This window comes from Malus domestica, chromosome 17 (genome assembly GCF_042453785.1).
Source record: "Malus domestica chromosome 17, GDT2T_hap1".
Classification (NCBI taxonomy): Eukaryota; Viridiplantae; Streptophyta; class Magnoliopsida; order Rosales; family Rosaceae; genus Malus; species Malus domestica.
In genome coordinates this window covers 21,732,433-21,747,340 of record NC_091677.1, presented here as the reverse complement: position 1 = coordinate 21,747,340, position 14,908 = coordinate 21,732,433, and the positions used below count along the sequence as shown (strand labels likewise).

Below are 14,908 nucleotides of genomic sequence, written 5' to 3'. Positions count from 1 at the left end.
GAAAAATTTTCTGAGGCCGCACGAGCCCCCACGCGCCGGGATGGGCATGGGTCCACGCGCCCCCACGCGCATCACCCCTAACCTCTAGTCGCCGGAAAACTGGAGATTTTTCAATCTCCTTGTTCTCCGTCATTTCTCAACCATTTTTCATGCATTTTATATCAAAATGAAGCCCTAAGCATGTAGATTCATGTTACACTACTTTAAGGCTCTAAAAACTACGAAATCTCACCGGAGAAATTCCAAGAAAACTGGCCAACTTCGAACTCAACTATCCCGACGTCCAAAACCTTCAAACTAAGTACTCCGAGCTTCCTTAGGATCTCACTAAGCTCACTATAAGCTTAGAATTCCCTGAAAATCAACACATCACGAATGCATGAACAGTACTCAAATCGGACCTCGGGTTTTCAACGTGATTTCTAAGGTTTCCCGTTCTAAAACTAGTACCAAACGACTCAGGAGGTTGAAAGGATGAAGAACTTTACCTTTTTGGCGTCGATTCGCGATGTTTAGAGGGAATTTGGCCTCGTCCGTACGTTTTCGAGAGGGAGAGAGTGAGACTGAAACGGAGAGGAGAGAGAGAGAGCACGGGGGAGAGAGAGGAAGGGTTGACCCGTGTGTATGTGTGTGGTCCATCCCAAAATAATCACCATCCATTTTTCTTAACTCCCTAACCACAAAAATACAACCTTTACCAATTTAAATAATTTTCCAAAAGCTTATGAAGTATGTATTTAGACCAATAATGTGTCACACACACATACCTTAGTAACCGCTAAGGGTAATCCCGTCATTTCACATCCTCGATAAATAAAATCCCGGGATGGGCTGTAACATGTAGAGTAGGGATCAAAGATGTTGAACACTACATTGGGTTCTAATTGTTGAGCATTGTCACACCCCGACCCGCGAATAAAAACTATTCATGAGTTAGGCCGTGAACCATATCTTAGCTATAGAAATAAATTCTACAACCAAGATATGGTGAAAAAATTTAAAATAAAATTGATTAATAACTAAAACACAATACATCACAACACAAAATTTTACATGATAAAACTTGAGTTTACCACATATAATTTATTGAATACGCAGCAGAAATAAAATAGTACATAAATTAATTCACAACAAAAAGTACCAACAAAATAATAATTGAAATGAGTAGCTCTTGCAAATACAAATACATAAAATGTATGCAACGAGATGCATGAATGTACTCACTCCCTTCTAATTTCGTCAACACATACCTAAGGCACCCAAGCCTGCACGTCCCATACCATGCTTATACCACTTGGCTCCGAATACCTTAGAATATGAATTAACTCCCGTTCATCCCTTAACCTAATTTTTGTAATTAAACTCTCAGTTTTCACTTTATTAAACAGATACTTCCTCCGACGCCCAATTGTATATTCAAGGCCTTCCCCTGACACTTGACATATACAAGATTTCATTATTTTATAATCAACCAATTTGTATACTTAAGCCCCGCACCCTACGTCTGACATATACAAGGTTCATTATTTTATATTCAAGCCCTTGAATATCCTCACAACGCAAACACTTTACACAACTCAACACAACTTTTTTTCTTGCTTTGCATGAATGTTTATGTATATGTCATGTTCATATAGATACCAATACTCACATTTTATCTAACAAGCCTGCAAGTTTCAACATAAATTAATTTGATTAGTAACAAGAGTAATATAATCATTTTATTAATAAAATAATAATCTTTAATGTAAATGATGAGCAATATGTTACCATTTCCTCTTTTTTTTTATTGTTTAAATTTCATTTCCTCCCTCTTGTTCTCTTTCTTCCTTCACCATTTCCGCTTCCTCTTCTTTAATATAGCTGATATTCTACATATGTAATAGGAGTCAGATTGCTAAAAAAACTTCCATGAAAGGGAGAGAAAGAAACTGGAGATGTTGGCCATGCAAAGAGGTTGGCATAAAAGGCTAGCTCAACCGAACATCAGCTGTTCGAACTGGGGTACAAGTCATAACATAGATTGGATTGTCGTGGTTTTTGGATATGTTATAGATGAGACGATAAGGAACAACTTTTGTGAAGGAAGTGTTTTGATCGGAGCTCTAAAAATTGGGGTTTTGGTGCTATAACATGGCTGTCCAATTTTCTGTGGGATTAGAGACTGAGTTGGTATTTTAAACATATTGGACGATCACACTGTTGGATTTTCCTAAAATTTGGATATATCATGGTAGAGAGACAGACAAACAACTCTCATGAAGAAAGTACTATGATATAATCTATGGATGATGGTATTTTGGGCTGTTAAATAGGCTGGACGAATTTTTAGTTTTTTTGGATATCTTTCTTTTGATAGATGAAAATGATGGTGAGTTTGGTGGAGATTTGTTGGGTAAGGTCTCATGTATTTTTTATGGGATTTGTCTCACACTTTTTGTACATCATTCTCAAGGGAAATAAATAGAGATTTTCAATAGTTTGGTGGAAGTGCTTCTCATGACAATGATCTCCCAATGTAAATGCATAAACAACACAAGATTTAAGTGGTTCGCCAAATCGACTACATCCACTCGGGTTTGCTTTCATTATTTCACTATATATACGAGGGACTTACAAATACAATGACAGATGACTTAAAGCCCTAAGAACATTTTAAAGAAATATAAGAAGGTAATATGAAAGGGAGAATTGCTTTCTTGTTGGAGTGGTTCCTTCTTCTTCTTTTTTCTTCTTTTTCCTCTCTCTTTTTCTCCATGTCTTCCGTTGGTTCTTGCTCCTTCCTTTATAAAGATTGCATGACATCTTCATCTCCAAAATATCTCCCAAGTGTGCCAATAGAAAGAAACCAAGTGTGGTGCCAATCATTAGACATAAAATGTGTTCCAATACCAAGGCAACAAGTGTTGTCCTAATGATTAAGAATGATAAGTGTTCAAGTGGCAAAGCAATAAGTGTCTAGTTAATTATTAACAAATGAATATCATGCAAGATGTTCCTTGTATCAAAGGCCACGTCCAAACTCTAAGGAATATGAATCCCACCCATTCTCACCTCATTGGAAGATTTGGAACAAAATTGAATAGAGAATATTGTAGCCAAATGATTAAGATTCCTCTTAGCCTTGTGAATCATCACTCTAAAACCACAAAATATTGCCAACTCATGCACTTAGACATACGTATAAGCCAAAGGCTTCCCACCTCCACATTTTGGAGTGATGAATAATCACCAATCATTAACTCCTAATGATTACAAACTTTCCACCTCAACCTATCTAGAGTAGTGACTAACCCCTCCTCTTTATTCTCTAATGGTTGCCAAAACACCACTTAGCCTTTGTGAGAAAAGTAAAGCCTAACTCATCATAATCTCCTTCTCCAATTCAAACTAAAAATATCTCTAATTACATATGAATTTGAAATACTACTAGCTAGTTTTTGAAATAATTCGTAGCAAAAGGGATTTTACATCGAAACTATTTTACATATTGAAAGTAGGTTCTTGCATAAAAGAAATCTAATAAAATCATTACATAAAAATAATTACCCACACACACACACACACACACACACACATATATATATAACCATTTTTTTTTAAATATGGGGATTACAAGCATCAACGTGATTCCCCTTTGACTCGAGAACTCATAAAAAAAACCCAGCTCAGACTGTGAAAATACAATATTGTGGAATGCTTACAAAAAGAGATTCTACCAAAGTATATGGTGGTACCTGTTTGTGGTTGGGTTTGGTAGAGATTTAAGGACTGCCCAGATGGAAAAAGATTTGAGGGCTGCCTAGATGGAAAAAGATTTGAGTTCTTGGTTATATATACTTCCTGCTCTCAAATTTCACAAAATCCACAACTTATGGAAATCCTCTAAAATATTAATTTTTTTTAATACACTTAGATTTGGATGGAATTTAAAATCTCTAATAAAATCTCAATGGACTACACCTAGATTTGCATGGATTCTAAAATCCTTTAAAATCTTTTAATTGACTATACTAGGATTTTAAAGTCTTTTAAAATCCTCTCAAATCCGAGATTGACTACACCCGCTAATATACAATCGTCTTGGTACTTTTTCAATATATTATGGTAGCAACAATCCACCGTTTTCAATCTTGATAAATTCGTACCTACAAAGCAATCAATACTTTTAATCAAATACCAAAGCCTCACATGCCCACGAGAGGGAGTTGGCCAATAAATCATTGATGCCTAAGTTAGTTTTTTTTTTCTAGAAAGAGTAAGTGTTTAAGGCTTATATGCTTAGCAAAAAACTTACCGAAATTTGGAGGTGATGAGGGTATTTATAAGAGGTAGTGGCATGCCATGCTAAAGGTTTTGTCCTATACATGGCAGCTTCCTATTGGCTAAGTTATGTGATGCGCAAAGGAAATGATATTTCCAATATATTAATAAGGAGATAATACCTTAATGGGAATATCCCTAATTGATTGAGAGCCCTGCCCATTTAATGAGAGCAATTTTGTCTTACTTGAGTAAAAGTTCACATATCGCCTCTAGGATTTTTGAGATTATTTTTTGTTCCACAAATGCCCCCACATATGTTAAAAATAATGAAATATTTTATTAATTGTTTAGTCATGGGACACAAGTTGGCAGCCACGTCATGTATGAGATTAAAATGAAATAGTAAGTAAATGTATGAAATTGAAATGTTTTAAAATTTTTTTATGAGGTTACAATTAATTTTGAGGAACGAAAATGTAATTTAACTTTATATTTACTATAGCGGATGCACCCGATACACTCGAGTTCAAAGCCCTAGAACATTTTCAATTATTTAAAAGTAAAATTAGTTTTGTTAGGCTATTTTCATTAGTTTTCTAAAGGGACACTTTGGATGTGGTCCCTAGCTATCAATATTCTTTGATTGAAACCTTGTTAGTTTTTAGTTTTTGATTGAAGTCCCTGACATTAATGTAATAATGTAAGTTACTATATTTTTTTAATTAAAAATTAAAAATTGAAATTTGTAATTATTTATATTAATGAGATTTTAAATAAAACCCATAATTTATGGGATTAAAAATAATAAAATATAAATTATACTCTCTATTATATTGTGTGTGTATATACATATATGTATGGGTACATTAACCAAAATTAACAAAAAAAATTATTGTACCAAAACATGGATACATTCTCAAATCAACGAAAAAGAATGTACCCATATAAGTTTAAACATGGATTAAAAAATTTGAATGGATTTTATATTAAAAAAAGGGTACATTTTACATATAACAAATTGATATATTTGAGAATGGGTACATTTAAGATTAAAAAAATTGAAAAATTATATGAATGGGTACATTTAAGATTAAAAAATTGAGAATCTTTTTATATATAAAAAAAAAACTAATAGGTACAAACTTAATTTAATTTAATTTTTTATTATTTTGGAAATGTTTGAATTGAAAATTAATTAGAAGTTTAATAGAGGTGTGAGTATTAAACCCTAAATTAATTACTAATTTTTATATTAAAAAATTATATAATAAACAAGTAAATTCATTATCACATTAATGCTAGGGACTTGAATCAAAATTTGAGAACTAATAAGGTCTTAGTCAATGAACAGTAAAAACTAGGGACCGGATACTAATTTTTCCGTTTTCTAAATATACTAGTTAACATGCTATCATACATCCCTCCTAACACATATATATTTTTTTAATTAATGCACTGTGAATAGCCTTGATGAGATGTCGCGTGTCTCATATTCAAACTTGGTAACATACGAGACACAAACACACAATAAACGTGAGACACTATGCGTTAATTTACGAAACACTATAATAAACATGATACTCTGGTCTCACCGAATATGGGATTCCAAATTTGGGGTAATAAATACCCTCTTATTATGGAAAAAATATCATCTTCAAAAATCATAATTTGAAAATTCGTTGCGATTAGCCCGTTAATTTTGTTAAAATTTGACGGATACGTCCACATAACTAAATTACTCAATAAAAATATAAACCCATGTTGGCGCACACCAAAATTATACAAATCATTGGGAGCGTTTACATGTAATTTAACTTTATATTTACTATAGCGGATGCACCCGATACACTCGAGTTCAAAGCCCTAGAACATTTTCAATTATTTAAAAGTAAAATTAGTTTTGTTAGGCTATTTTCATTAGTTTTCTAAATATACTAGTTAACATGCTATCATACATCCCTCCTAACACATATATATATTTTTAATTAATGCACTGTGAATAGCCTTGATGAGATGTCGCGTGTCTCATATTCAAACTTGGTAACATACGAGACACAAACACACAATAAACGTGAGACACTATGCGTTAATTTATGAAACACTATAATAAACATGATACTCTGGTCTCACCGAATATGGGATTCCAAATTTGGGGTAATAAATACCCTCTTATTATGGAAAAAATATCATCTTCAAAAAATCATAATTTGAAAATTCGTTGCGATTAGTCCGTTAATTTTGTTAAAATTTGACGGATACGTCCACATAACTAAATTACTCAATAAAAATATAAACCCATGTTGGCGCACACCAAAATTATACAAATCATTGGGAGCGTTTACAAAATAAAAAAAATAAAAAACAATTAAATGTTCCACATATTTGTAATTTTGTAAAATTTCAATAAAATTTGAAAAAAAAATGTTTAAAACCAACATGCAGCCAAATCATGAAATCCAAGATAAAAGCTTTCTTGTAGCCAAAAACAGAATAACAGAGTGACGTGGTGAAAGAATCCGAGAGCTCACCAAACACTCTGTGCGCCTCGTCGTATCATATATAAATACCCAGAGGAACAGCGTCTCCTTCCCTCCGATCTCCGATCTCTCTCTGGTCACTCAATTTAGGGTTTTCTGATCCTCTCTGCAACTGTAATTTAGGGTTTGGAGCGAAATCTTAGCTTCCTCTCGTTCGCATATAATCTCCCTCATTCAATTCAAATTTTCAATTTTCTAGGGTTCTGGTATTCGATTTTGTTTAGATATCTCAGCTATTCGATATGTAAGTGCGCATATATAGCTTACAATTGGGAATTTTGTTTTGGATTTTGATGATAAATTTGTTGCGTTAGGGTTTTGACCAGAGCGAATTTGGAAGGGACGTAGTAGAATTTGGCTTTTTGTGGTAAAGTAGATTGTTTGGTGCTCGAGAATTTGCTCAGCTATATGGCTTCATACCGGCCATTCCCACCCCAATCATCGTTCGCGCCACCACCAAATCAAAACCCTCTACCGCCAGCACCGCCGCTTCCGCAACAGCGAGGCAGTCAGTATAACCAGAATTGGGGATATAATGCTAGTAGTGGTGGTTCTGGTGGCAGCGATGGGGCTGTTCCGGCGGCTCCTTCTTCGTATCCACCAAATTACAATTACCAGCATAGTAGTTATGCCCCTCCAAGAACTCAACACCCTCGTCCACCACCACAATACAACTATCAAACACCGCCTCCACCACCACCCGAGTCTTCATACCCACCACCACCGCCCCCTCAAGCTCCTCCAGCGGGGCAAAGTAATATGCCATTACAGCCTCCACAAGCCCCCATGTACTACCAGAATTCTCAGTATTCACAGTATAGTCACCAGCCAATCCAGCCTTCGCAGCAGCCACTACCTCCGCCCCCACCACCTTTGTCCCCTAATTCTTCTGTACCACCGCCACCACCTCCCCCTGGTTCACCTCCACCACCCCCTCCTCAAAGTAAGGATAGTGGGGTAGATAGGGGATCCCATGACAAAGGGGCTTCCAGAGAGGCATCACTGTCCGGGAGGCGTGAACGTGGGCATTTGAATCATGGGGTTCCTGAAAAACAGCAGAAGCCCCCTGTTCCTTCAGTGCCAGCAAAAAAAGCAAATGGGCCCCCAGGGAGAGTGGAAACGGAGGAAGAGAGGAGATTAAGGAAGAAGAGAGAGTTTGAGAAACAAAGGCAAGAAGAGAAGCATAGGCAGCAGCTGAAGGATTCCCAAAACTCAGTTTTGCAGAAGACGCATATGTTGTCTTCTGGGAAGGGACATGGTTCCATTGTTGGGTCGCGAATGGGGGAAAGGAGAGCTACTCCATTTTTGAGTGGTGAGAGGACTGAAAATAGGCTAAAGAAGCCAACGACATTCGTATGCAAGTTGAAGTAAGTATGCTAACAATGGCTTACCTTTGTTTGAAGAACATAAATTTGCCCTTTCTAATTGAACTCAATCTTTTTCTGTTTTAATGGAAACCGACTTCAAACCTTGATATATCCATAACGATTTGATAATACGATGATAATTCATTCCTTGACAGTTTAAGTTGAACTGGTACTCAGTTGATTCTATATGTTTAGTGGAACATAATGATCTTTTAAGCAATATAACATGTTTTAAAATGTAAGCTTGTCTCAAACCACCGACGGTATGTGACAGTCAATCTCATATATCCTAGATGTCTGAACAACATTCTTTTAGTCTACTCCAAAGAAAAATAGAACAAAATAATTTTAGTTTGAATTGGTGCCCGCTCACCACTCTGTGTTTACTCCCATGATGACTCTAATTAAATTGTATTTTCTTTGAAGATTCCGGAATGAACTTCCAGATCCTAGTGCACAGCCAAAGCTTATGTCATTGAAGAAAGAGAAGGATCAGTAAGTCATCTCTTCTGTTGTTCAACCATCTAGACAATTATGCATTTAGCCGTGTTCACTGGTTCACGACTTTTGAGTGTGCAAGAATGAGTAACTGGCAGTTCATGAAATTTTAACTGTTAGAATATAAAATCCAGAAAAGATTGGTGTGGTGGGGGACACTAATTTACATGGCTCGGCTTAGTTTTAAATCTTTTGGGGAAACTAATAGTCTAGGTTGAGTTCATTTTTTCATGTTTTAACACCCACTCTATGGTTTAAGTATCATTGGGATTCTGGGATCCAGCATGTTTTTAAGTTATTGTTGAAGCTTGGACTATGGGAACCAATTCTTATGGTTCAGTTAATGACTTTATGACATATGATCGGCTGTTTAATTGTTATCCTTATTCCTTTGTTATCAAATTATTGAATTTCATGATCAAATTCAATTATTATTTTGTGGTAACTTTTACAATCTTCCCTCCCTCCCCCAGATATACAAAATACACAATAACATCGTTGGAGAAAACATACAAGCCCAAGCTTTTCGTTGAGCCAGATCTTGGGATTCCTCTTGACCTACTCGACCTCAGTGTATACAAGTATCATACTTAACCCTAAACTTTTTAAGATCAATAGTTTTGGTATTGCAAGACAATTCCGAACATATGTTTTTACTGGTTCAATCAGTCCTCCTCCTCCAAGTGTTAGACTACCCCTTGCTTTGGAAGATGAGGAATTATTGCGGGATGATGTAGCAGTGACACCTGTGAAAAAGGATGGCATCAGAAGAAAAGAGCGGCCTACTGATAAAGGGGTTGCATGGCTAGTTAAAACCCAATATATATCTCCTCTTAGCATGGAGTCTGCAAGACAGGTAGTCAAACAATGCTCTATTTTAGATGAGAAATATCTCTTTAAGTTATTGGTAAGCTATGTTATAATTATGTGCATTGCCATCTACAGTCTTTAACTGAAAAACAAGCAAAGGAACTGCGGGAAATGAAGGGTCGCAACATTTTGGAGAACCTCAATGACAGGTTGCTCTGCGCCCACCTACTCTTGTGATTGTGAAACTAATGTTTATTATTTATTAACTAATTATAATGAATCATTTTTCAGGGAAAGACAAATCAAGGAAATTGAGGCATCATTTGAGGCCTGCAAGTCACGACCTGTTCATGCAACCAACAAGAACTTATACGCTGAAGAGGTTCTACCTCTGTTGCCTGATTTTGACCGGTATGTAATATTTAATGTTCTATTTAAATAACATGATGATATATCCTTTATATGCTGATCTATATAAGTAAAGTTATTATATGTGGCGGCAATGGACTATGGTTAAGTCAAGCTGTGCTGTTTATTAACAGCTTGTTATTTTAGGCGCCAGACACTTTGAAATCAGAAGCATCTATGTTCATAAATGGGCGTACGTACATGCATATTCTAGATATTATTTCAATGATGACAAATCTGAGGATGAACAGTTGGGCTGGCGGCTGATTAATTAAATACCTAAAGCATTTACTTGAAGAAATTGTATTGCCTCTAGAATGTTCATATTTACTTTGGGCTGTTACTGATGATTCTTTTGTAACAGGTACGACGACCAATTTGTCCTTGCATCATTTGATGGTGCTCCTACTGCTGATTCAGAAATCTACAGCAAGTTGGACCAGTCGGTTCATGATGCCTACGAATCAAGAGTGAGTTGGGGTTATGATGCATGCAACCAGTTTTTTGTCGTAAATTTTGGATGTTCAAACCTTCCATTTTCAATGTCTTGGGCTTTGCAGTCTATAACACTGTTTAGAAGTGAAAGCCCCAAAATCAGTGAAGTATAATAGAATTAAAAAAAACTAATAGAAGACCAACATATTTGTATGAATTGAAGACCAACATATTTGTACGAATTGGTCTGGTTATAGCTCTGGCAGGCAAACAAGAAAAACTAATATATCCTGTATCCACTTCGTCTCCCACTAAAAAAATTACCCAGGTTTGCTCCAAACCATATTTCAAACAGTATTCCTTCACTTCCTGTTAATGTGTCTTGGGTGGTTGCTTATTCGTTTTGGTTGGGAAACAATTAATAATGCGTGTAAGTGCTATCGCACAACATAATGTCCCTAGCTTTAGATGAATTTGAATGTTTTCATATTTCTCCAAAGTTGTACTTCGAATATTTTCTTGTTTCTTCAGCATCCAATAATTGGCTAGTAATCTGTTATGATCTCATCCATTCCAGGCCATAATGAAAAGTTATAAGGTAACAGGTGTAGATCCAGCTAACCCTGAGAAATTTTTGGCTTACATGGTTCCTTCACCGAATGAGGTAGGCATGCTTGTTTTGAGAACATTAGCATTAACAGTTCATAGCTGCTCTCGGGGCTCATTTATGATTTACCATTTCAATGGTGGCAGCTGTCAAAAGATCCCTACGATGAATCTGAAGATGTTTCATATTCTTGGGTTCGCGAGTATCATTACGATGTATGTACCTTGCCCACAGTTTAAGAAGTTAATAAGTTTGACTTTTTGACTGTTTATTTAATAACAAGCCTATTCATGTCTCAACAGGTAAGAGGTGATGATGTACACGACCCCACAACGTACCTTGTTTCCTTTGATGATGATGAAGCACGCTATGCGGTATCCCCTCGAATCGAGAATTTAATCTTTAATTATGCATGCACGTATTTCTTGATCTTTGTTTTTGGAGAAGTCTTCAAAGGTATCATTGTTATAAATTTTCCATTACAATGCAGCCCCTTCCCACAAAGCTTGTTTTAAGAAAAAAGAGATCCAAAGAGGGAAAAACCAGTGATGAGGTTGAGCATTTTCCTGCACCTGCAAGAGTGACGGTTAGGCGGAGACCAACTGTTGCATCAATTGAACTAAAGGATGCAGGGGTATGAGAACCTATTTGTTGAAATTTAAATTTCTTTGGGGGTAATATAGGGTTTTGATAATCGAATGATTGTAATTGCATGACTTGCCGCTGTTTTCAGGATTATTTAAGGGGATCTGTATCAAAATTGAGAACAAGAGGCTATGATGTTGAAGATACCCTTGAAAGGCCACAAAAGATTGCACGACACCATGATATGGATGAATATAGTGGTGGCGACGATGATTTATCCGATTAATTTCTCCGTTGATGTAAATGTCGCTGACTGTCGTGAAGGCTAGCAACTTATCTGGGATCTGCCCAAATTGCGATCGGATGTCAATGCAAAGTAAAGGCAAGTTCGAACTCATTTGACAGCTTGTTTTTGGGACGCCCATTCGATCTTCAAAATATCTGCTGCACGTATCATTAGCCAGAAGACATTTTTTCTCAGATACCATGAAATGGTAAGATGAAAAAGAAACCTTGTAAAGAAGTTAGACGTGTTTTAGAACGTTTTGATTTGAATACAGTGCTCTCGAGTTCATCCAGAAAGAATAGGTTTTCCCTCCCACCAGTTCTAATCCATGTCTTTTACTTGATTAGGTAATATGGTATTCAGCAATAAATTGTGCGCCTGCTTGTTTTATTGAGTATTTGATTTTGTTATTAATATATTACATACTTTACAGAGGTATTTGTCGGTTCACCCTCTCGCTAGAGCTGCTAATTTTTCTTTTGAACTTTAATTTTAGCCGATTACTCTTTTGAGCTTTTATAATTAGTCAATTTCCTCTCTAAACTTTAACTTTAGCCGATTACCTCCCTAAACTTTTATAAATAGCCAATTTCCCCCTTACCATTAGATTTTTAAAAATTTCATCCTTTTTGCCCCCATATTGTTATTTATTGTCTGCGTGATCAAAATGAATGGACAATTAGATGAAATTTTTTAAAATCTAGCGTCAGGAGGGAGAATTGACTATTTATAAAAGTTCACGCGAGTAATCGGTTAAAATTAAAGTTCAAGGAGGAAATTGGCTAATATAAAAGTGTAGGGGATAATTGGCTTAAATTAAAGTTTACGGGGAAAATAGATAACTCTATATAAGTTCCAAGGGCAAATCGACAAATATGCCTTCTTTATCTCAAGTCAATTACTCGCCTACATTGCATTTTAAGCAACTTAGATTCAATCTTAAAATTCTATTGAATTTTGGGACGCGCATCTACTTTGCCATAACCGTCCAAACCAAAGCGTACTAAAGCGTATGTAACAGGGGCGGTCTATAGATTTATGAGGTTCGGGGCGATGTTAAAAAATGTGCCCTCATTTTATATAAGAAAATGATTTGTTTTCACACGTAGGACATTGATAAAATTATATTTAGAAAATCACTTCAAATTTAATAATTTAGAAACATGGAAAAACTAATTTATTTTGTATCGTGAGAAGGATGCAAAAAAACTCCAGGTTTACAAGTAGATAAATATGAGTTTTGTTTTCCATTTGAACTTTTAAAGTATTTTTGTATAATCTGAGGTGTTTTTTCTTATTTACTAACCTTAATATGGGATTAAAAAAATAATGATGTTTTTTAGTATTTAATTGATATGTATAAGATAATAAATGGGTACTGAATTAAACCTTTTTATGACACGTCATATGATTTGCAAATTTGGACTAAAAATTTGGTCAATGCATTACTCTTTGTTGAAGATTAGACTTGAATTGAAACAAATATTTTAAAATAACAACTTACATAGCTATTAGCTTCTAATTAAAAATAAATTAACAACCAAACAAAAATTTGTAAAAATTGAAAAGAATAAACATGCACTTAGCATTTCGAACTTAAGACCTTTCATTAATGTTAAACAATAAACCATTTATTCTAATTAAACTTCTTGATTATTTAGCCAAACGTTATATATTTATACTCTTATGAAAAAAAATTTGTAAAAATTGAAAGGTAAATAAGCACACATGGTGTTTTGAACTCAAGACCTCCTCATTAATTTCAAACAACAAAACCACTAGTTCTAGTTAAATTTCTTTGTCATTGAACCAAATTTTATAAATTTATACTCTTATGAAAAGATATATAAATATACCACCCTAATAATTTTGGTGCCTTCAATTATTTTGGGTCCCGGACGGTCGCCTTGCCAGCATTGGGCATGGTCTGTAACATTCTTTTTTGTCAAGGTTTCTGAGTATGAATTTTTGGCGAGTTTTGGGTCCAGAGGCCGGTAGAAGGTCCCAGGGGTCAGGAAAGAGATCCTCTACATATCCCTTCCACCAAATCCACCAATCCGGGTCCTTGAAATTTAATCTAACGGTTAAAAACAGGCGTCCTTTAAAAGTTATAATAACTTTAGCCGTTGGATCAAATTTCAAGGATCAGAATCATCATCTTTGCATGTTGGTGGAAGAGTTAAGCAAGCCGTAGCTAGGTCCAATTGGGAGGTCTATTTAGTACCTATTTATTCAAAATTTTAAATAGCATGTATACAAGCACATATTTTACAAAATTACAATTTTGCCCTTCTATTATTTTCTTTGACAATTATTACATCACATTAAATACTATGGCGTTTTTGGTCATTTAACATATTCACAACAATTTATATAAAAGTTTACCAAACACTCAGATATTGTTAATTTTTTTTTCTGTTAACAGCACTTTTACCAAAAAAAAAAAAAAAAAAAACCAAACACTCAACAACTTTATTTTACAGCCTTTTATTCTCACATCACAATAGAAGTAGTATTTTTTTTTTAAAAAAAAGCACAACAATAACAAACTAGTCCTAAATTTGCACTCTACGGACAATAAGAGCTCAACAACAACAACAACAACAACAAAGCCTTTTCCCACTAAGTGGGGTCGGCTATATGAATCCTAGAACGCCATTGCGCTCGGTTTTGTGTCATGTCCTCCGTTAGATCCAAGTACTCTAAGTCTTTTCTTAGAGTCTCTTCCAAAGTTTTCCTAGGTCTTCCTCTACCCCTTCGGCCCTGAACCTCTGTCCCGTAGTCACATCTTCGAACCGGAGCGTCAGTCGGCCTTCTTTGCACATGTCCAAATCACCGGAGCCGATTTTCTCTCATCTTTCCTACAATTTCGGCTACTCCTACTTTACCTCGGATATCCTCATTCCCAATCTTATCCTTTCTCGTGTGCCCACACATCCCACGAAGCATCCTCATCTCCGCTACACCCATTTTGTGTACGTGTTGATGCTTCACCACCCAACATTCTGTGCCATACAACATCGCTGGCCTTATTGCCGTCCTATAAAATTTTCCCTTGAGCTTCAGTGGCCTACGACGGTCACACAACACGCCGGATGCACTCTTTCCA

General features: G+C 35.6%; 1 protein-coding gene across 1 annotated transcript; it reads left to right on the top strand.

Annotated features, from left to right (window-relative positions):
- Positions 1–6,724: 6,724 nt before the first annotated feature.
- Positions 6,725–12,237, top strand: LOC103431080 (protein PAF1 homolog). Its single transcript, XM_008369231.4, has 12 exons — positions 6,725–8,170; positions 8,597–8,665; positions 9,142–9,249; positions 9,338–9,524; positions 9,614–9,687; positions 9,770–9,889; positions 10,251–10,356; positions 10,899–10,985; positions 11,075–11,143; positions 11,231–11,302; positions 11,419–11,562; positions 11,662–12,237. Exons 1-12 carry the CDS (start codon positions 7,212–7,214, stop codon positions 11,797–11,799), a joined length of 2,133 nt encoding a protein of 710 aa, XP_008367453.1. The 5' UTR covers positions 6,725–7,211; the 3' UTR covers positions 11,800–12,237.
- Positions 12,238–14,908: the final 2,671 nt, after the last annotated feature.

Coding starts and splice junctions, on each gene's coding strand:
- LOC103431080 (XM_008369231.4), top strand. CDS start 7,212: ATGGCTTCATACCGGCCATTCCCACCCCAATCATCGTTCGCGCCACCA. Junction 8,171..8,596: donor ACATTCGTATGCAAGTTGAA/GTAAGTATGCTA, acceptor TTTTCTTTGAAG/ATTCCGGAATGAACTTCCAG. Junction 9,688..9,769: donor TTGGAGAACCTCAATGACAG/GTTGCTCTGCGC, acceptor ATCATTTTTCAG/GGAAAGACAAATCAAGGAAA.